This window comes from Ixodes scapularis, unplaced genomic scaffold, assembly GCF_016920785.2.
Source record: "Ixodes scapularis isolate PalLabHiFi unplaced genomic scaffold, ASM1692078v2 PGA_scaffold0__279_contigs__length_252992795, whole genome shotgun sequence".
Classification (NCBI taxonomy): Eukaryota; Metazoa; Arthropoda; class Arachnida; order Ixodida; family Ixodidae; genus Ixodes; species Ixodes scapularis.
The window spans coordinates 96,953,536-96,977,688 of NW_024609835.1; the positions used below are offsets into that span (position 1 = coordinate 96,953,536).

At 44.2% G+C, this 24,153-nt stretch overlaps 1 protein-coding gene across 1 annotated transcript in view; it reads left to right on the plus strand.

Annotated features, from left to right (window-relative positions):
* LOC8031233 overlaps positions 1-24,153 on the plus strand; it is a 43,251-nt gene that overhangs the window by 13,098 nt on the left and 6,000 nt on the right. The window contains exons 4-9 of the mRNA XM_042292506.1: positions 3,231-3,433; positions 5,102-5,228; positions 5,795-5,993; positions 9,894-10,038; positions 16,775-16,888; positions 20,162-20,306. Of these exons, the coding sequence (XP_042148440.1) occupies positions 3,231-3,433; positions 5,102-5,228; positions 5,795-5,993; positions 9,894-10,038; positions 16,775-16,888; positions 20,162-20,306 (933 nt within the window). The remainder of the gene's footprint in view (positions 1-3,230; positions 3,434-5,101; positions 5,229-5,794; positions 5,994-9,893; positions 10,039-16,774; positions 16,889-20,161; positions 20,307-24,153) is intronic.

The following is a 24,153-nucleotide window of genomic DNA, read 5'->3' on the forward strand; positions in this document are numbered from 1 at the left end:
CGGAGAAAAGTGCCACCACCACGCGCTTCCACTGTCCAACATCTCGGATATCGCACTCCAGCTCGTCCTCCACACTCTGCATGATATTGCCACCCGCAGAGCCGAGAAGGCAACGCTCGGTCACGGTCTTCTAGAAGATTCCCGGTCATTCTCGCAGCGGACGTAACTTTCCTTCTGCTTTGTTATTCTCGAAAGTGCCAGTTCATCCTCGCCCCGAGCGCGCGACGCTCGAACCTTCTTTGCCGAACTTTCGAGATAGTGACGCAGGGTAGATAAGCGGCTCCCGCGACCTTGTCGAGTCAGTCCCAGTTTCGCTAGCGCTCTGTAGTGCCGCCGAACCGCCGCCCGCTTTTCTGCTACCTCGACGCTCTTTCGTTATTTATTTTTGGTTGGCACAGGTTCGCCCATTAAATCTTTATTTTCAGTTCACTGTTCGGCTTTTCGTCACATTCATTCGTGACAATATTTCGTTGTGGCGAGTGGCGAGTGGCGAGTGGCCCAGTGGGGCTCGCGTACACCAGCTCGGAGCACGCAGAGCGAAAGCTCGCGCTGCAGATCCTAGGGATCCTGGGTTCAATCCCCACCCCTGCCCGTTTCGACCTGGATGAGCATCGTACCGGCGTGCGGTCGTGTAACACTACTGCGTGGTACAAGTCAAAACCCCAGGCTCGCGGTTGTACTGCACTGGCTAAATTGCTCATCTGCTGCCCGTTGAGGCGGACTTAGTTCTACGCTGTATAAACACCCACCCACCCCACTTTTGTTTTCTCGTTGTGGCGAATGAAGGTGATGCTTAGATCTTGGATTTGCTTCGCTTATAATGGCTGATCACAGTCATCAAATTGGATTTATATTTGGATTAAAGCTCGTGACTTAGCGCAACGATATGTGGTAACGTGTTTTTTATAAGACGACGAAGTTATTTATGAAAATATGCGTATGCACTTTAATATTTTGTGTGCGAATTACTTTACCCCTCGTCATTGCCATAATTTTGGAGTGACACTAAGTTTTCCCGTGTAGCACCAACACACTTGGAGTGTGTATCGACGGGTTGAAGTGCACTCGCTTGAAGTGCACTAAACTCGCCCGTCTGACAGGGGTATAAGCTTTGAACGAGATAGCGTTATCGGGACCCGTTCGCATCGCCTTCTCATTCGCTTCTGATGCCGTTCATGTCAGTGAGCAGGAAGTGCGGCGGACATCGCCTAGTCAGTATAGCGTGTCTGACTCGCAACCGAAGGGTCGTGATTGCGAATACCGCCTAATATTCGTCAATTCTTTCTTTAAGGCGAATTAATTACTTTATAGAGGGAAATCATTTGAGACATGCGGAGACCTTTAATTCGCATAACATGTAAATGTTTTAAGAACTTTAATTCCACGCGTGACGTCGAATTTCGCGCTTCACGTGAGCGTTGCGCCTTGTTTTAAATTCCCGCGCGAAGTCATGTGGGTGTGAAGTCATGACCCTCTCGACCAATCAGGATCTTCCCGTCATGACGCCACCGACGACGACGTCGGCTTTTCTGCGACACGATTCCACAATTCCACAATTTTCTGCGACACGATTCCACGCGATTCCACAATTTTAACGCTCTCGCGTTAAAATTGTGGAATCGCGGCTGCCAGAGCGTCGTCTATCGCCGTTTCAATCAGACAGGAGCAGCGCGTCGCGTTGAAAAAGGCAAACGAGTAAGCCAGCAGATAAAAAAGGACGCGCGTGCGCATTTGGCGGTTCTCGGCAGCAGGCGCCACCTATTATATGTGTGACGTCACTTCCGTGACGAACTTTTCGTGACATCGACCTCCAAAATTTGCACCCCCCTTCTAAGCGCGGAGAAATACGTACATCTACGCCAAAGCAGCTCGAGCAAAGGTAAGCTCCGGTGCCATAGCCCACATTTCAAATGGTTAATTATTGTACTCACTAACCATTTGGGTTGTTTGATTGCGGCTTCACGTGCAGTTTGCTTGGTGCAGTTTTGCCTTTCTATGCAGCCTTCAAGACACCATGTACAACCTAGTTCGAATGAAATGTGGACAGTGACGGTATACCGGCGCAACTTCCAAGTTTGAGTTGTGCTTGGCGAGGTTCGAACACATCGGAATAGGGCGCTGCGAAGTTGCGCGTCCCACTCCAATGTGTTTTAACCTCACCAAGCACAACCCGAGCTTCGAAGCTACACCGGTACTGGGCTGAAAGCTTCGTCACTCTTCTTATTTCATTGGAACCCGATGGTACTGTCTAGCCACTTGCTTCTGCTTTTACATCGTACATAGTCAGATACAACCAGTTTCGCGAAATACGAGCATGTGCCTAAAAGAAGCTAAGTTACCGGGTCTGAGGACTTATGGTAAAAATGAAAATGTAATTTTTCAAGATATCTGGCGAGGAAAATAGACCCTTACTCTCTAATACATTTATTTATTGCTTGATGAAATATCGGGCAATTCTGGTTAAAACAAAGTAAATAAAACAATAATTATCTTCAATGGCATGTAGTGCGACAGCAGATGATCGTTTAGACGCACCGCGATGCGTTTTAATTGTAATACAAATTACCTGGCTTGTACGTTACGCCGGTCATTTCAACTTGTTCCTGTAGAAAACAAAAAAAAAAATCTTCTATGACGCGAAATGCAGGCTGCAGAGTGTTCAGCAGAAAGGCCGTCATAATGGCCGAAGATGTGACGCCAGTTCAAACCATGTCAAGGGCGGATGCAGGTTTTTCCACAGAGGGGGAGTCCGAGTATCGAATGTATGAAAGCACCCCCTCCCCCTCCCCCCCCCCCCCCCCCCCCCCACACACACACACACACAATTTCCGATTTGCACCCGCCCTAAAATTCACATACGGGATCAAAAAAGGGGGCAGGGGGAAATCCGGACTTCCCCCCCCCCTCCCCCCTTTGAACCCGCCAGTCGGCGATGCATATTTTTCAAAGGACAATCAGCCGAAAAGCTCCGCGGAACTTCTTACAGCGTGGCGCGCGGCTCACGTATCATCGCAGGCTTCCCATTGCAGAATTTGCCATAAATAGATTATCAATTTGTCCCGCAAGGAGTCGTATGACCCGGCCAGAATCCCTATCGATCCGATACGAGCTTTCACAGCTGATTAGGCACCCTGCTTTGTTTGCCCGAGTTGCGTAGGACCCGAGACGAAAGATGAAGAACCGCTTTCTACTTCATTAACCTCGTTGTACTTAGGTCCTATGCGTGACAGTATACAAAGAAATCGGAGAACTTCGCGGGAGCGTCGTCATCGAATCTTTATCTTGGATGTCTTGTCCTCCACGCAGAAAAGCAGTTACGGACCTCTTCGGAGAGGACGAGCTCATGACCATCAAGGACGAACTTCTAAAGCAGCGCGAGCTGGAAGGCCTCCTGCCTGAACAAGAGGAATACCTCGACAACATGAACCGCCTGGTTAGAGGCCTCTTTGCTTTATTCCGTGTTCTAAAGCGTGAAACATATGCGGGCAAAAACCGCACCGTGCCGCGCCGCGACGCTGGGCGACGTAACCATAGCAACCGTCGACGATGCTGCGAGGTGGTGGCACGGGCGGCACGGTATTCGGCCACGCCATAACTTCAACAACGGCTGATATGGTTACGCCTTAGGTGGCGCGACGGGAAGCGATTTTTGCTTAAAAGTGTTTTGGGTTTTGGGCGATGCTAGTACACTCTAACGAAGCTACGGCAGCCGCTGTCGTCTTGACATTGTCGTTCTTGTGGACTATATTTGGAAGCAGCATTTCACGTTTTTTGTTCAAGTTCTCGTCGCGATCTCGTTAGAGTTCTTGAGGAAGCCCGCGAAATAGCGGGTGCCTAAGAGAAAAGTGAACCGCGTTGTATTTCTCACCGCAAAAATAAACTACGGATCGCTGAACGCTCAGTGTCCGCCCAAACGTAGCGCTAGCTGCTGGGTCCGATGTCAAAGTTTCAGAGCTCGCCATCATCGGATTCACAAGTCCTAAGCGATTTTCAGAAATGTTCAATGATAGAGCCGGGGCCGCTCCCGATAGCAGGCGCCGTTCATCTACAGTTGGCCTGCCATTTTCTCACCAAACATTTTCGAAAATCATGTCTAACTTTTGAGACAGATAACAGTAGGTTTGGAAACATCGGCACCTGGTCCCATCCGTAGAATATAATTACTAGCATTTTTTTTTTTTTTTTAGGAAAGGGGGGGGGGGGGGGGGTTAAAGCTTTCTAAGTCTCTTCTCTGCCTAGCAAATCCGCTATAGCACTATAGTACTATATTTGTGTGAAAACTGAGCGTTGAGCGATGCTTAAATTACTTTTGTGGTAAGAAAAAAACACGCTTTTCATTTCTTTAAAACACCAGGTTTTTTAACTGGACGAGTCTGTACTATAGCTACGCCGATGGATGTATTTTACACCAGATCGTACTCAAAGGTACGGTTCAGTTTCTGAAGCAAACCAAAATTTTGTTCTACTTCTAATTTCACGCCTCTGAGTTACCATGTAGTGAAATACTGAAATAATAGTTTATTTGCACGGTTTTTTGACGACATACAGATTATACTATAAATGAGCAGTACCCAACAAATGCAACTTACGAGACAGCTAAAGAAATCGCGTAGCATCTAATTTTCAAATCAAAGGCAATGAAATAACACAGTTGTCTCCTCATCTTTTGTGCCCTTTCCGAAAATGTAATTATTTTTAACATGTATGTGCTTCAGGTAACATGTCGCCGACATATAAATGCTCTATTTTCTTCTGATGCTGCCTTAAAATTGTAGATCAGACGTATACTCCAATGAGGAAACTTGGTCAAACATATGAATGAACTAAAATTAATATACTGTATTTATGTATTTATGCATCTACCTGGGCATCGCCCGAGGGTATTGTAGAAGGAGGGCTGAACACTGCGCATCGAATTCTTGAAGCTGCCACCACGAAACAGTGATGCAGACACGAAAATAAATCATAGGAAAACAAAGACATCCCAGCGTGTGGGTCATACACAAATAGTACCGTTTTCATGTGAGCGGTGTCTTTTCTTGTTTCTTTTTTATTTCTGTGTGGAGCACGCTACAAACCGATTCCTGCATGCTGTTCACAGGAAGTATGTCAGAACGAGCTCAAGGCCACGCTGGCACAGATCGAAGTCATTCAAAAAGAAATCAAGGTTCTGTCGAAGGAGTGTGAAGAGCTGGCACAACTCTACCAAGACAGAGACAACCTTTTGGGTATGTTTCTCTACATTTTCTTCAAACAAGAGGAAAACCTGAGAGTAAACGCGGTCAAACTTTGCCAAACTCTTGGCTTACCTAGTTAGTGCATTCCTATTTCACGAGCCGAAGTTGCTACGTTTGTATAGGGCATCAGCTGGCAACACTGTTGGCCCGAGCTTGTAAGAAGGCTCGCTGACCATTAACCAGCCGTCCAATTCACGCATTTGCGCTTGACTGTGATCCAGTGCGCTGCGTACCCTTGTAACCGCTTAAAGGCCGACGACCAGACTCGAGATTCTGCAAGGCAGAAGATCCTCCTCACCATGGGGCAGGAGGAAACGGTGCGACGGCGAACAGGGTAGAAGGGGGAGGAGGAAGCGGGGGAAAAGTGGAAAGCGCGAACTGGTCGTCGGTGTTTAACACACTGGCGCGCTGGCGTCATCCGGGAACACTTCAAACCTGCGCACTGGCGCCACTTTGGAACTTTTCCAAGCTTTGTATATATTTCCATAATTGGAGGTGACACTCGATGTGGAGTTATTAACTCTTTGCCCGGGTATACGTGCTGTTTTTCGAACCAGACACCATCTTCGGCGGATCGTCAGGCAGCGAGCTCGAGGGGCAGCTCGCACTCGACCTGGAGAAGCTGCAGATCTGCAAGCAGCAGGTGGACCACACGCACTTCAAGTGGTCTCAGGCCCTGCTCATGGTGCGACAGGCCTGCGCGCAGCTCTCGCGGGCGCTCAAGAAATGGCGAGACTTGGCCTCGATTCCGGAAAGGCAAGTTCCACGTGTGGAAATTTCACATTTTGCCATATATGGACGTTTACGACAGCGGGAACCTAGTCTACCTGGAAATTTCACCTGGTGTCTTCGTTCTAGATGGGAAATTTGGCCAGTGCAGTACCACCACTGACCTGGAGTTTTTAACGTGCAACGTGAAGTCACGATCGTGCACAATCTCACACCTGTGTGACGCTCATCCAGAGCAGTGGTTTGGTTGCACCATTATATATCGAGTATTTATTTGTGAGCAACACTTTTGTCAAGCAGGCAACCTTGCTTGAGCTTTCGCAGCTGCGGCGTTGGGCGTCGCGGCTGTCACCACGCTTTTTTGCCGCGCGAGGGACGTTGAAAATTGCTAAATCGCACAAAAAACCGCATCTATCTGAATCAGGCATATTACACGGGTGAATCGCGCGCAGCTATTACGCTGGTGACGTTTTATTGGTATCGTAAGAATTGAGTAAGGAGTACAGACGCTACGAAAATTTCTGTAGTGGCAATAAGTTTATAAAGTCAATTTTCGATGTGGTCACTTCAGATTTTATTTTTGTAGCATGGTTAACTAATTAATTCTACAGGTGCAACGCTTTCTCCGTTCTTGTGAAACGAGTGAAATGGCATTCCAATTAAAGATGGTAGTGTTTGTGTTGTTATTGATGCGTCATAAAAGTGTCTTGGTTTCGAAAAAGTGTAAAAGTGGGCGAAAAAAAAATGTCTGTGTCACCTTAATTTCTTTTTTTTTTTTGGGGGGGGGGGGAGGGGGGGGAGGGAGGGGGCGGGGGCGTTTAGCGGGGCTTCCCCAGGTAGAGCTGTAAAATAAATATAGCCTAAATCGTAACACAGTATTAGCATACACAGTTCTCTATTTAAAAATAAGATAAACGACATTAGGTATGTCTTTATTCGTTTTCTGGTTGTGGTGCAACCATAATTTTGTAATAAAAGTTCGCGGGCTACCTTTTACAGTAACGTGTTGCTCACATGTACTTATTTTCATTTCATTTATACAGGACGCAACTAGGGCTGTAATCGATCAACCTACCCAATAATAGTATACTGGAATAATCTCTGATATTTTTTAATGTATTAATTTTTCAAAGTATGTAACGTAATTTAATGTAATCATGAAAACCAATTGGTGAAGTATAGTTTATAATTTATTTTAACTTGACGTTGGTTTTGTTTGTAAAATATAATAATATACAATTATAAAATGAGCTCGCCCTTATCTGAATTTTATTCAAATATAAGTGCCTCACCGGCAGCATGTACTAAAAATATTTACCAAAAAAGTAAACTATATTTGCTGCTTCCCATCCTGGTGAATAATATTTATTCTTGTTGGGCTTTCATTTCGTTATTCGCGTTGCTACTGCTAACAGCAAGAGAGTGGGAGATCAGTAACACACCACGATGCTTTTTATGAAAGTCCGCCGTCTAATGTTTTAATAAAATGCACCTTTATAAGTGGATGACGCCTAACTGACATGTTTCAATTACTCCAATAGCACTCAGTAGCTGGCGATTTGAATGAATAAAAAGATTCATATAATATTTTCTGCTCTCTCCTCTACTCCCGCCACCAGCCCGTGATATTTAAATGTATGTCATAACGAACCAATGTAATTAAACTTCTTCGTTGAAATGCACTCTTCCTTCGTCTCTAAGAATACGAACCCCACTGTGTCCTCTTAGTGTATAATGCTACATTCATAATTTAGCTTAAACTTTTATCTATCTCTGAATTTCATAACCACATATTTCATATATTAAGGGTAGCCGTTTAATTGATTTAAAAATGTTGCTCGGTGCACAGCCCTAAATGAAAGCCATGTCACAGAAATCACACTCAACGCAATAATCTCAAAAGACCTCTACAGGAAGTCCATGGGCATCAAATTAAAGAAATGAGAAGGAGAGATTGAAAAAGAACAACAAATAGGATTTCTTTTAAAAAATAACTTTTAGTTCAAGTGTTTGTGCGTAAGATGATATGTGCGTAGAAAGGTATTTACGCATTAGCATTTTTTACGCACTTTTTATAATTTTGTTTTGTCCATCGCAACTTCCTTAACGCAGTGATTCGTCCTACAGAGTTAAAAGTACATTAAACACCCATTGCGTCCACCAGTGAAGTTCTAGAGCTGGATTTGGAGTAGGAAAGTAGTAGCAGGGTGATCAAACAAGCAGGAATGGGTACCCCGCACTTCCAGGACTTGTGAGATTGTTTAATGTATTTTTACACCCTGGAATATATCACTGCTTCTGGCGCTGGCTAGTTGTCTTTTGCTCCACTTCCTCCTCCTCAGAATATCTACAATTTTAACCATGAGGACAGTCTAATGTGGAACCATCCAAGTTGCACATTTGAGAGTATTACGTTGAGTGTTTCTTGTCACCATACTATTAAAATTTCGCTTGCCCGAATTCTTGCTTAAAAGTGAGCGGAATCATCATCATTATTCTGTCTCTTTATTGTTCCTATGAACGAGCAGAAGTCTGTAATGAGCCACTTGTATATAAAAGTTAAGGAAATAATCATACACAAATTCCCCATGCCAAAATATACATCCACGACTTCATATAAAAAACAAAAATTCATTCGAGTAACTTATACACATCACTAAGACTGAAATAACATATTATGCAATTGTCTTTTGAATTCAACATAGTTATTGGAAATATCTAAGTTTTGATTTCTAGAATTATTGACAGATATCTGCATTCTAGATAAAGGCGGCATTAGGTTGTTTTGAGAGTAAAAAGTAAAAGTACTCCTATTCAAAAGAGCCGGAACATTAAAATTAACTTTGCATAGAAGCTTGGAGTCTATATTATTATGTGCAAAAAACTATATCACGTGTCACCCTCCTGGTGGATAAAACTTGAAGCCCAAATTTAGCAAGAAGTTCAAAATTACAAAAATGTCTTCTGCCAAAATGTCTTTCATAAGCTATGCTTACCAGCCGTCTCTCAACAGACTCTATTTGTGCTTCATCATGTGCACTAAGAGAATGCCACACTATCGACCCAAATTTTAGCCTAGGCCTGATAAGGGAGCAAAACAAGCGGAGCAAGCAAGCATGGCCCACAAGATGTCGAGTTAGAGCAATCTTACTGTGGTATAAACAATCTGGCTGACGTAATAGATGAACCAAAGCGAACTATCAAAATGCACGCCCAAATTACGAATAAGTGACACTCGTGAAATAATCTTAACGTCAATCGAATACAAATATGACACATGTTCCCGTTTTCTACTCTAAGGCCAAACCTTACTTTTTTCAGGTTTAATTATTAAAAGATATGCCATGCACACATCAAGCAAACATGACGCGCCATTCTGAAGAAGCACATAATCATCCCTTGAACGAATTCTGAAAGAAAAAATTTTGATGCCGTCAGCAAATAGCAACGCATATGAATTAGCTATGCAAGTTTCAATGACATTGATAAAAATCAGAAACAAAAGTGGCCCAAAATTTCCCCGTCTGGAGTGCCCTGTGGCACTCCAGACGGGGAAAAAAAGGATCAGAAAAACTGTCTGAAATACGAACGACGCAACGATAGTCACTCAGAGAGTTTTTGAACCAATTTACGAGCACATGAAAAAATACGCTCTGCGATAGCCTATGCAAGAGCAAAGCATGATTAACTATGTCTAACGCCTTGGAGAGATCAAAACAAATCATATCCATCCTTTCCACGACCATGAACGTAGGTTGCCGAATAATCGAGAAAGGTACACAGATTCGTCTCAAATGAGCGTCCCTTACAAAAGCCATGCTGAAAGGCAGTAACGCGTTGATTGAAATAAAAAGACACATGAGCGTGCACTAAAATCTCAAATACCTTTACGGATATGCAAATTCAACATTTTGTTTGACATTACAGTGACAACGAGAAGAGATACTACTGCGTAAAAGAGACGAGGAACAACCTGAGCGCCGCGCTACAGAACCTGCAGGGATCCCAACGGTACCTGCACAACATCGATTTTCCCTACTGCACGCCCAGCGAGATCGAGACGGTCTACAAGGTATTCCCCACTACCAGCTGTACTATATCCGACGGGTGCGCCGTCTTCACCGGCGGGATAGTTGAACACGCACAAGATTCTCCTAATGGGACAAGCTCACGCCACTGGCGACCAAAGTTTAAACTTCGAGGTCGCGTTTACGTATACCTGTGTCGAAGCGTGAGCGCAAGAAACGGGGCCAAGCTAAAACTGAGGTCTTCTTAGAGCACGATGAAATAATATTCTTGGTCGTCAGAAACAGTACAGACAATTCACCGTTCGACCCAATGGGGTCGCGCAGAATAAAACAGGCCAACGTTTCGACATTCTAAAGAAAATGGTGGAAGGATCCGGTAAACATTTTTTTTTTTTTTTTTTTGGAAAGTCATGAAAAGGTATTAAGGTTATCGTCTTTTTGCGACCGCGCTGTTATCAAAATAGCTGCACTTTCGCAGACGTCTAGGGTGGTTTCATCTGAATTCGACCGAACTTGTCCGGGGGGAGAGGTCTTGAGATATTTTAAAATATATATATAATAGCTTTATTCCTCCAATAAACTAAGCTATACTTTAAAAATTAGAACAAAACAATTTCACACACACACACACATACACACAAACACACGCACACACACACACAGACAAAAAAAGAATTTCCGAAGTGCCAGGAGGTAAAATGCGTCAAAACCTCACTTTTATTTTTTTCTCAGCTTTGGACGCCACTTTGAGACTGTTGGCCTACTCAAGCGGCTAAAGCGCCGTTCACACATATGCATGCAACCGAGTAAGACCCAGAAAGACCAGACCGACCAGCTCCGCTGCAGCGCATCCGGTCCTAAGACGTCGCAAGAGGCTTAAAAACCGGTCTGGTCTCTCTCGGTCTTGCTCGGTTGCATATGTGTGAACGGGTCTTTACTCAAGCAGAGCAGCAGGAGCAAGGCTACCGGTGCAATAAGGCGCCCGCGCGATGTTTCCGTCTCTTATCAGAGCCCCAGCCTTGAATCCAGTTGCACGAGCGGTACCTGGAGCGCACTACTACGCTTCTCACGCGGTCAAAGTTTTTCTAAAAAATGTTGATTCAGTGGTCTCCGATGACTCTCAGCAAATTTCTAATTAGAACCATGTAATGAAGCAATGGTGAGGGTGCAGGCTAGCTGGTGTAAATTGAGCATAGTTGTAAACCCGAGACTGGGGATACGGACAAGGGACAAAACACAGAACGACACGGACGAAGTCTCAATTTTGTGTCTATTTTTACTAATTAAGAAGTTATAAATTAACACATTTTACTTAATTAGGCGACTGATATTTAGGATTATCCTTATATACTATGTCTCCCTGGCCGCATAACTCACCTGTACAAACCGCACAAGTGTAGCCTCACGTCTTTTCTTTAAACATTAGTGTCACTCTTAGAAGAAAAAAAAAACTCCCTGTGGTGTGACAATTATGTTTTCCTCTTACGAATGCACGGTCTAGGAATTTTTTGTACAAACTTGAACTGTTTGAACAATGTAGAGCATATTTTACTTTGTTTATAAGCTTGCATAAATCATACATATAGCTGAGCTGACAAAATGAGAGAAAAAAACACCCGCTGGTATCGCATCGTAAAAACGCTACATGTAACGAGAAATGTATCTGCATTAATAAAATATGCACATGTAAACGTATCCGCAACACTCTCCCTTGTGTTCACGTGGAGCTTTTACAAAAAAAAATGTATGTCGTTTGCCCAGATAGTTTACAAAGTTACATATCTGCGTTCTTGAACTTGCGAGACACCATATACTACACACTCTAAAAAATGCCTGCGCCTCTACTTACCCGCAAGACAATCAAAGAGCCAATCTCTGCGATTTACGAAATCAGCTCAGCGAATGTTGAGGCGGAACGTCCGTTTAGACCTAAAAAAGAAGTCTGCACTGTGGCCTTCCCCAATGCAAAGCGTCATGCTTGCATTGCGTAATGTCACAGCGCATACTTCATTTTTAGCTCTCGACTGATGTTCCCCCTCATCACGAATCCTACACAGAAATTCAGTATCTCAGGTTAATTTAGCGGGAAAATTGATGCCGCGTACGTGACCTGACCGTCGCGGGACATACCAGACCAATTCAGTTTCCCCGCTCAATTTAGCGGAGGAATTCAATTAATTTTATTTACTCCCATAATACAAAAGGGCGATGGAGGCAGGAGAAAAAGCTGCAGAAATGCAGCTTGACGAAGCCCCTGCCCCCTACAGGCAGATCGGTCAGCGGGACATAATTACATCATTTGAAACAAAACAAAAAGATCATATATGCACCACACATCGAAGTCATGTGACCAGCCTTGTACGCGTTACTCAAAAAAAAATGTAAACGATTACAATTACAATCATATTGAAAAATGTAACTGACTACAGACATCAATTACTGCATCACAAAAGTAATTAAAAAATTACCAGAAAATGATTGATTACTTTTCACGTTACCTTTTAACTTGTTATTTCGAAATCAAAAATGCATACACATGTTCAAAATGGTTACATTATGTTTCTTTTTGTCATTCCCCTTACGAAAATGGCAGATCTGGACTTATATAAAAAAAGACAAATATGGATATATAAAAAATTGGGCAGATCTGGCCATATCAAGCACATCAGTTTATATAAGCCCTATATAGCCAGATCTGCCCAATTTTTTATATAACCATATCGGGGTCTGCCAAATAGGGGTATATCTGCCTCCCATATCAGGGTGTTTTTTTTTTTTTTCTATTCTTGCAGATTTGTTTTTAAAAAATTCATGAAAGCTGCACTTATGTGGTTTCTGCGGGTGAGTTATACGCCAAGGGGGACATTACGTGGGCGCTAAGCTGTGCGATTACTCGGCTAATGAATTAAAATTCACTAATGAACTTTTCAATTAGTGAAAATAAACACACGGTTCCAATAAGCAGCTAGTGGGGCGTCGTCCAAAATCCCTAAATCAGGTTATTTTCAGAAAGTCTTTCAGCGCGTGAGAAGCGCACTAAAGGTACCACTCGTGAAGCCGGTACAAGGCTAGCGGTTTCGGTAAGGCGCCCCGCAATTTTTCTGTCTCTTATCTAGCCCCAGCCTTGTACCTGGTCCACGAGTGGTAACTTCAGCGCACCACTGCGCTTCACACGCGCTCAGTCTTTCTAAAAATTACTGGTTTAGGGGTTTTGGACAACACTCAGCAAGTTTCTAATTGAAACTATATGTCTATTTTCACTAATTAAAAGTTAATTAATGAATTTTAATTAATTACCCGACTTATCGCAAAGATTAGCAGACTACATAACGTCCCCCTGGGCGTATCACTCTTGCACAAACCGCATAAGTGCAGCGTTCACAGCTTCTTTTTAAACAAATCTGCAAGAACAAAAAAAAAAAAAAAAAAAAAAAAAACGGTATTTACTATGTTGGTAGTTGACTCTTCGACCCTCCACAGCGGAAGCAATGGTAAACTGTGCTGCGCTCGGCTGTAGCAATTACCCGGTATCCCGACGATCGTTTCGTCGGTATGAACCGCGAGACAGAGTGTCCGTCAAGTTAGAGAAAGTACAAGCGGGAGGAGAGGGATACGCCCCCGGATGACCGACTTAGCGGCACGCATCTCATAGCGGCGAGCAACGGCACTTTTCTACCGTTGTTTACGTTCGCGCACGGCTTTGCATCCGCTTTTGCCCATTTGTGGAGTAGATGTCCTGTGCCTATCGTTACATGACGCCGATAACGGCGATCGGTCGGCGGCGGCCCCGTGTGCAAGTTCGCCGAGACGCCGCCGTCAGGGGATCGGTTTGTGCCGTCCGCGAGACAGTAACCCTTTCAAGGAGCGAAAGTATCTTGGCATGCCGGTTAGGAAACATCATAATATAAAGCCTGAGTCAATGAGAGTTGTCCGTTATTTGATTTATTCTCATCCCAGGGTTTAGATTAGGACGGTAACTTAGCATTGTTTACCAGTATTTCGCAAAATCGTCACAATCTTTCTACAAGCGACTCGTAAAGCCGCTCGTCAAATTTTGGAACCCGTAATTAAGAGTCTGTTTCTGTTGTTTTTCGGCGACACGTCAAAACTTTGTCGGCGGCATGTCGAAACTTTCTGCTTGTGGCGCAATCGCACTAATGCCGAAACATTCTGCACCATGATTCTCCCGGCTGCCAGGAGATAGACACGGCCTAAATCTAGAGGTAATCTGGAAGAATACAATTACGAAAAACGATCTATTGTCACGAAGTAGGTTGTAGCGCACTTACGTTGACGAGACGCGACTTGAAAGGTGTTATCCAAGGGAGATGTCGACACGGCCACGGCAAAACCACCACTCGAACACAGAAACGCGAACGTGCCCGTGAAGATTCAACACGATGTAGTACAAGCTGTCGTTTGTAGAACCGAACACTAAACGGATCACAAAACATTCTTGGGCTTCTTTGAAGAAATCGCTTGCAGAACCAGACATACGCAGCAGCCACAGATGGAGAATTCACACGCCAAACTAGGTCCGGCTAAACGCATTCCGAGATCGGGAACGGCTAATGCGTCATCCCTCAAATCACGTGACCACTCAACTTTTACAACGCTTTCAGCTTAGGGAGAGAGAGAAAAGGATCAAGGGAGAGGCCAAAACGGGGTTTCACGAACAAAAGGCTTATTTTACGGGGCCGCAACGAGGGGATGTGTCACTTGTAACGAGGGTTGACAGTGCTGTGAATGCTAAGTGTGGCCTTGGGCGGCGCCAGGCAGGCGCGATGTCCTGCTTTGTCACCAGATTCTAGACTGTAGTCACGTGACCCTAACCGGAGACACGATCGGCCTAAAACACGCGTAGCATCTACCCTGCTGTCAATATCGAGTGAACATAGAGCTCTATGATGTCCAGCTTTTGAACTCAAAACGATGCGAGTTTTACGCTGTATAGCCCACATTATAATTTTAAATAAAAAATAAACGCGACTATTTATTTGTGCATGATGTCGACAAATAAATAAATATGTATACATATATATATGTTTACCAATAAATTTAAAATCATGTGTACACTGTTTCAAATTTTTTTACGAACGAGTTACACATAAAAGACACCACGGACAGCACATCTTCCGACTTTCAACACACGATGAATCGCCGACGCTCGCAAACGAACGGATGCGATGCTGCGCGATCGCTTTTTGAAAGAGTTGCATTTTGTACCCCGGGCGCAACGGCTTCCGTTCGAAGGGAAAAGGATTCGGGACGGCGAAGTAGCGTCTTGCATCTTGAGTAAGCTAACGGTTCGTGTTTACCTGCTCAATTTAGCGGGGAAATATGAAAAAAAAAAATTTGTTTCACTGCCAGATTTCGCGGCAAAATTGACGTCACGTGACAAACGTACCAATTCAATTTTTCGCTAAATTTAACGGGGCGGTTACACCGATGGCGACGCCAACACCGCTTAATTCGGAAGGGTGCCTAAGAGCTGCGACTAAAATCCATTGTTTGATTAAGTCGCGTTACGATCGCACTACGTCATATTGTCACACATCAAACATACAACCAAATTTCATTTGTCTTTCAATCTTCAAATTGAGCAATTGATTAATTGGTCCAAATACATGGAATAACTTCACTTTAAGGATGTTAACAATAGTTAACCAATTACATGAGACTCATGCAATATAGATCAATCAACTAGTGTCTTAGCGAGTACATATAACTTGTTGCTTGCACAACTGAAACGGGCCCATATATCATTATCTGGGGCTATATTTGCCCGCGTATATGGTGATATATGCCTGTATTTACGCACTTATACGGCCAGATCTGGCAGTATTTGCCCACTTATATGTCGAAATACGGCCGTATTAGTTCCCATATCTGGCGAAATACAGCCCCATTTGACTGCTTATATTATCATATCTGGCCATATATAAAATATATCAGGGCCATATCTGACATTTTCGTACGGGTCACACCCTGTCAAGCTTGAGCATCAGTTGTTCGAAGTTCTCATCAGTCATCTTACCACAACCCATATATATATATATATATATATATATATATATATATATATATATATATATATATATATATATATTAATTATGGAGTAGACATCATTTTTCTTCCCACAAGTTTGGTCGAATTCAAATTAAACCACCCCTAAATGTAATTAACCTCCAGTAAAAACCCACTGCATCTTCCAAACTTATCAAATAGTACGAGGTATGCTGCCAGATGATAAAATTCGCTACCGCATTTTGAAAATCTGGTTAAATTCTAGAGCCCTTTTTTGTCCTGGTTAGTGAACCACTACACCAGGCGAAATCTGCTTAAATCTGCCGAAAAAATGCCTCGCAGCCCCAGGCAACTAAAAACAATGCCGATGCCAGATTTAAAAAAAAATAACAAGGTAAAGTTGTTTACATAAAACCCACCGGCTAGGGAGTACACATGATGGGAGCGTCATTATATGTGCTTCCTGGCTCGTTTAGGAAAATCTGCCGATTAAGATCATAATTTAAATCATAATTTATATATTTTTTCTCTCTTTCCATCCTACTTTCGGTGCCTGTGGCTCACGCTATCAGTAATTTCTCTGTTCTCGTTAAGTATACTGTGAATGCCCGACATTCCGTGAGCACGAAAGAATTACCACATGGTCCATCGGAAACAATGCGTAAGCCAAAGCATCTGTACACGCACAGATTACTGAATAAATGGTAATAAGTGACACTGATGCTTCGCACTCCCTTTGATTTCTCCCGCAGGCTGTCACCTACATCTTCACGGACATGAAGACGCCAGACCGATACGAACACGCGCTGAACTGCTACCACACAACGTACAGAAGAGCGGGGGCACTGAAGCAGTGGATAGAGCTGGTAAGCAACGGCTTTCTTTTTTTGTTTTTACCTCGTTAAAAAAAAATAGGAATAAAAAGTTGAGGACTCCATAACCAAGTTAACTGTGCCGCGTTTTACGCATTGGATGTGTGCAGCCAACAGCGGCTTCCTGAATCGGGCGCGTCAACAGAAAATAGCAGTGTCGTTACAAGAGAGACTAAAATACCCTATACGATTGGAGTATCGGAACTCCAGACCCCGATTTTCTTGTGGGCGCCGAAATGCTGGTGCTTAGTCCAAAGCGAGCGCATTTGGCGATATTTACGATTAGAAAACGCGGCTTCCTCAGCCTTAGGTACGGTGTGGGAAAGAAAGCTCAGGTGATATTGGGAACTTTAGCAAACCGTTACCGTGCTCAGCGTACCGCACTATCGATGCCTTTGAAGCATTTTTTTTTTAAGTACGCACCCCGCGGTCACTGTATCACCCGAGAGCGCACCTAAAACATGCTTCAAAAGGCTCCGGCAGTGTACGTACGCAGAACATGGTAACGGTCTGCTAAAAGTCCCTATTGTTTCGCTCTAAGGCGGAATTTTTTAACATTTCTGAAAGACAGCAAACGGTTTCCTGCGATTTTTCAGATAGAGATTCAGGTAACTGGCAACAATGTGATTTTTAAGCAGCACCAAGATGGTTGAAGCATAGAGTTATTATTTGCCGCAGCACACTAGAGTCAGGTGAACCTCTAGCGTACACGCTAGAGGTCCACCTGACTCTAGTGTGCTGCGGCAAATTGAAGCAGAAAGCAACCCGTCGGAAATTGACTTCCGGTAATGCATTTCTTTGGGGAAAAGCGAGAGCATTTTCTCCCCGCGCTTGATTATAGGAGCAAATATACCGAATATTTCGTACGTACTAAGTACATTGGAACATTTCTCAGTCAAGCAGACGAAATAATTGGCCAGTTACTGTGTTTTTATTTTAACTTTATGGTATAAAAACGGTGCTAAAACGGCTTCGAACGTGTATTTCTGTGCACTGCGGACGCTGTTAACGCGAACACGGCGTCGGCGATTTCCAGCATGGGGGCTATACGTGCCAAACGAACGAAGGGCATCTGGAAAACCAAGGGAGACGGCAAGAACTATGCAGTAACACTGGATAACTAACTTTTTCTGCACGCAGACGATCCAATTGAATTGAAAACCACGTAATATAGTCCAATTTGCAATAAATAAGCACCACCTTATTCTTTCTGCTCATGAATATGCGTGAGAATGCTTGTTCTACGTTCAAAACACCCGCACGGTCGAAATTTTTCAAAGTAGGGAAAAGCCAGAGAACAGGCGCCCGATAAACGCGTCCCGACATAGGAAATAATAAAAAGGCACACCTTTCATAGCCCCCGTACTTTATTCTTTACGTTTCGAATGTTCTTAACCGCTCGTAAAGATGTACGACTGAGTCATTTTCATATAGTGACAGGACGGGCATATTAAAAATGTATAAGCACCACCGAAATGCTGGCGAACCTTGATCGCACTCTACATTCCTTTCGATTGTTATTTTGCTTAAAATCGCCGCTCGTTTTTACATACCTGCCATGGAACAGAGGTTTGTGCCTAAAATATAGCGAAGTTTAACATCGTTCATTGGTAAAGAAAAATGCTGTAGCTAAAGCAGTTACATTTTCACAGTGTTAACAAAGGTGCATACTCTTCGGCACGACCCCAAATAACGAAGGTTATTTATGTTATTTTCCGCCGAAAAGACAAAATGCACGCGCGTTTTCCCATAGGAATTCACAAGAGCACTGCAAAACTAGACTGGTTGCTGACTGCTTCAATTTGCCTCCCAAAAGTCGGATAGACACTAGCGCCATTTGAACCTCTAGCGTACATTTTAATAACTTTATGGGCTGAAGGCGTCGTTGCTCTGAAGAGTAACTTGGTGTGTGGCTTTAGGCATTACATAGTGGAATGTCCACGGGGGTGTATGGATCTTTCCACAGTGTAGTCACTGACGAGGTGAGAAGGTAAGGAGCTCGCGCCTCTACAGTGCGAGCTTCTAACCATCGACAACGCTTGAACGTCTCGTGCACCTGGAGCGCGCGCGCAGCCAAAGCACGGTGGAAGGCATGGGGCGCGTAATAGAGGCATAAGCGTTCAAAAGACACGCCCTGCCGTTTTCATTCTGCCAGTGACTATCGTAAACATAACGACACGCAAACTATGGTTGATTAAACTTGACATTCGGATTCCGATTCATACTCTACGTACTTGTAAAGGTTCATGTAGTTTCATGCAATAAAAAAAAAAGGGGGTGAATGGTCGAACAGGTTTACGGCCAGCTTTCGTTAATCAACTCTAAGAAGTTGATTATTATATATCTAAGGCGTTTTCATTAAATACTGCGAATAACTTTAAAAAAGTACATTGGAAATTAACAAATGGTTCCTTCGGGCAGACGTCAGTGTAGGAATGAAAAGTGATAATTAAGAACCTAATTACCTAAGCTTCCCTAATATTTTTTGTGTGTTTGCTTTATCCGGCACATTCCAATCAGAGATTTGTTGCCAGACAAATGTGCCGCAGAAGTACTTAGAAGTCGTGTCAACTAAATTCTTCTTCGCGCCATTTGATGGCGAAATTGGCCTCCACCATTCCAAAACTAAAGAGAAACAAGCGCCAAACGCTTAGTGCCCGAGGAGGCATCGGAGCGTGGCGCGCCTTTCCACGACCACTTGACCTTAGATAACGGGCCGCTGCCAGATCGGTTCGCGATGATTCGCCACACGTCGCTTACGCGTGGGACATGCACCGCCCTTTTCGACTTTAGTTTTGGTTTCCTAGCGGTTTAGCTGTTACAGCTGTTTGAGTTTCGACGACTGAATAATTTTACTCCGGGCAGCAAATCGATAACGTTATCCCAAAGGAATATATTTTTTTTTTTTTTCAATTCAATGCCCCATTTTTATTATTATTATTATTCTCAATCGTTGGTGAAACACCCTGCAATGCTTTTCTAATAAACTTGTATAAAAAAAGAGACATTCGTAAACACGATGACTTGCAGGAATTTTATATGCGTAATGTTCATCGGCATATGTATAGAAACCATGATGATGATGAAAGAACATACATCTCCTGAACCCTGGTATTGCTCAACTTATCCGCATCTAGTTGATAAGTATACCTCTGCCAACACGTTGTATTGCTGCAGTACATTATTTAACGAGCTCATGTAAGGATTACGCAATATCGTGGTATTTGCGACGCACTCTCGTTGCTCGATGCTTTTGCGTTGACTTAGGTGATCAACAACGTCATCAACCACGACCTCGACATTCTGGAAGAACGATGCCACGAAAAATTCGCCCAACTTCGGAAGGAGAGGGTACGCCTGATACAACAGAGGATGAAGAACAACACGGGCAAGGACGTAACCCTCGTAAACGGTAAGAGCACGGAATATGCTATAATTAAGAGACTTATATAAATATATTCGAATTTTATTCGTGCATTTCTATTGTTCGTACGCATGCTGAGATTGATATCGATTTTTCGAGTTATCAAGTCGAATGAAGTGCTTCCTTCGGTGCTTTCTTCGCAAGTGCTTACTTCACCTGGTGCATAATTCAGCAGAGAACTCGCGTACGGTGGAATAATGGAGTTCCGGAAATCGCGACATCCTAGAGTCACCGCCAGCTTAAAAAATATTCGCAGCGACCTTTATAGATCAAGTCCCGTGATGCATGCAACGAAGTATTTGAGGTGCGATCGATTAGAATTGTTTAGAGGACATTAAACTGTCGTTTCGGGGAGGGAGGAACCTTTATTTTTATCCATTTACCCGGTACATTGAGCGAGGAAACTGCGTGCATCGGTCACGTGGCGTCAATTGCCCCGCTAAGTTTAGCCGGGAAACAAAATTGAAGTATATATCAGGTGACGTCGATTTCCCTGCTATATTTAGTCGGGAAATAGTATTGGATGTGTCACGTGTCGCCAGGTCACCTGACGTCATTTTCCCAACTAAATTTAGCGGCGAACCTGAAGGTATTTAAGTGGCATAACATGGATTTCCCCGCCAAGTTTAGCGGGGTAAGTTAATTGGTGTGAGAGCACGTGACGTCGAGTCACGTGCCATAAATTTCCCGCTAAATTTAACGGGGCAAGTTAATTGGTGTAAAGGTCACGTTGCGTCAATTTTCCCGCGAAATTTAGCTGGGAAAGTGAATTAATGTACAGGTCACATGACACCGATTTCCTCGCCGACTGTCACGGTTCGGCCGGGGACGTCACGAATGTGATAGAGGCAAAGCCGAAAACGAATAATTTACAACCCATTATATTTACAAAAGAAAGACGAAGATATAACGGAAGGCAAATGAGTATGTACACACTAAAAGGAGAAACGATACACACATGCTTAAACACATCAACAGTTCCAAGAAATGAAGCTGTTCGGAGCAAGCCTTGCAGTTCGAGTTCGCTGCGTCGACGAACCGAAGCGACTTGCCCAAGGCAGCGAAGGCCCCTGTCTCCTAGGCGTCTGAAGGGGAGTATGGTAGAGCACTGCACGGGCCGGAATTTCTAGGCCCGGCCCGACCCGGCCCGGTAGAGACACGGCCCGGGCCCTGCCCGAGCCCGACAGAATTTTTAATTTCTAGGCCCGGCCCAACCCGGCCCGGAAGAGAGACGGCCCGGGCCCGGCCCGAGCCCGACAGAATTTTCAATTTCTAGGCCCCGCCCGACCCGGCCCGATGGCTGTAGCCCGAAACAACCCATTCCCGTTTGAACCCGTCCCGTTTCGACCCGTTCCCGAAACCAGCTCCCCATTTGAACCCGTCCTGTTTCGACCCATTCTTTAAACGCCCTTCCCATATGAACCCGTCCCGTTTCGACCAGTTCCCTAAACGCCCTTCTCGTTTGAATTTGTCCTGCTTCAACCTATTCCCTAAACGCGCTTCTTACTTGAACCAGTTTCCGAAACACCCTTTGCGTTTGAACGCGTCCGGTTTCAACCCACTTTTATAAGGCCCTGCCCATCGCAACCTCTCGCAAAAAGTCTCCATCGTTCTAAGCCTGGTCTGCGCACCTTTTCTGTTTAAGAATACGTTCTGAAGTAGCTTTACATGTCAACGCGTTCTTAAAATATACAACCCTTTCAGGCAAGCTTAAGTTTAATATATTCCTACTTAACCCCTTAAAACGTTTTTTTTTTCAAGATGGTTCCCAAAACGTGCAAGCGCGGAACGGATTATGTACACTGCGCGACACTGATACCGCGAACACGACGTTGGCTCTTTTTTCGAATTTTACTTCGAAATGGTGTTAGTAGGCACCAAAGTATACCGCCTAGGTCTGTGGCCCAGATGAGCACTTCTAAAGACACTAATAGTTTTGAAAACAGTATTTTGGTTCTATGAGATAAACATAAAAACACGACGATCGCTTGTTCGCGCTAATACTGTGGTGTCGCGCTCTGTGCAATAAGGGAGTCTTAGAATAACGTACTCAAGCGCTTTGGGCAAGCTAAACTTAGCATCGCCATAGGTTTTATATCGCAACGCTATTTTTACGGTACCCAAAGCGCTTGCGTAGGTTTTTTTAAATCTTCCTTATAGGGAACTAGATATTTTTGAGAGCGATGAATCAGACAGGTTGACAAGCATATGACTGACTTTACTTTGTTTACAATTTATAACACTGAACCCTCGCTCACACGGAAAAAACTTGAAGGCTTTCTAGCTTCAAAGACGTCTTTTAGTTATTATTTTTAACGACGCTGTATTGAATTTGCACTTCGCTTTTTTTTGTATTCAATGAACCTAAAAGATTAATAAGGAAACTTGCTATCAACAACAATTTATGACTTACGGCACAAGATTGCCCAGGCACGGCCCGGGCCGGCCCGGGCCGGCGCGGCCCGAGAGCTTTTTTGTTCAAGCCCGAGCCCGGCCCGGGCCCGAGAAAATACGTGCTACCCGGCCCGAGCCCGGCCCGCGGGCCGGGCCGGGCTCGGGCTTTCGGGCTGGCCCGGGCCCGTGCAGTGCTCTAGAGTATGGAACTCTGGCCGGCGACAGCTTGTGCACAGCAAGGGTCGGGCGCGTCCTGGAGCGTAGCCATGGATCCCATCCGCCGCTTCCTCCCGGACTCAGTCTTCGATTATAACTCTCACGCCGTCCTCTTCTTTTTCTTCCCCTCCTAAAACCGTTGTCTCACGTGGCGTCATCTTCTTTCTTCTTGCCCCTTCAACTTCCTTTTATGTCATGCCTTAAAATCATGACACCGACTTTGGCGGGTGAACTTAATTGGAGTATAAGATCACATGACGTCAGTTCAGGTAGCATCAATTGACGTCACGTGACCTAAACACCAATTTAGTTTGCCCGCTATGTTTAGCGGAAAATGCGCGGACAGACGGAACAAATTTTGAGGTTTGGGGAACACATGGCCTGGCTCATTATGTTCACGGTTCCTGCTTCGTTCTTCGGTGTTCTTGGCGGCTCTCGTTGACTGAGGCGATTCTGAACCCTTTCAGTGGGTTTCGATTTAATCCCTACCTCTCCCAACTGTGCTGCCGATTGTATTTTTACCTGTTGAGCTATGTTTTGTTTCATAATGACACCTGTCGACGGGACGTGAATTTTTTGTTTAGGGGGCTTCTGTCTCGGGTTTCTCTTTCGACGTCGTTCCCGAAAGGCGAATCTACGTCCCTCAACCTCGCGCTTCGTGGCGACCACCGAGAAATCACTAATGCACTAATTTATTAACGAACTACATAGAAAACTCATAGTTCCGAATAAAATGAAAAGAGTGACCCCAGGGTGCGAGGCCGGGGAGCCACTTTGCATATACTCTAAGAAAAGTTTGTGCGTCTACTGCATACACTCTAAAAAAGTTTGTGCGTCTACTTTCACGCACAACATTCGGAAAGCCAATCACCGCAACTTACGGAGGCAGCTCAGCAAATGACAATGCCGAAACATATGTTTAAACCAAAAAACGCAGTCTGAGTTGTGATATTAAGCAATGCAAAACGTCACAACTCAGACTGCGTTTTTTTGGTCTAAACATATGTTTCGGCATTGCCATTCGCTGAGCTGCCTCCGTAATTTGCGGTGATTGGCTCTACGAGCGTTGTGCGGAAAAACAAACGCCTGGGCTTTTTTTTTTTTTTTTTTTTTTTTTTTTTTTTTTTTTTTTAGAGTGTAGTGCTATGTCAAAAAGTATAGTTCGAGGAAAATATCCTAGGCTCGATGCATGTAGACATCAATTAACTTTGAGCGCATAGATCAG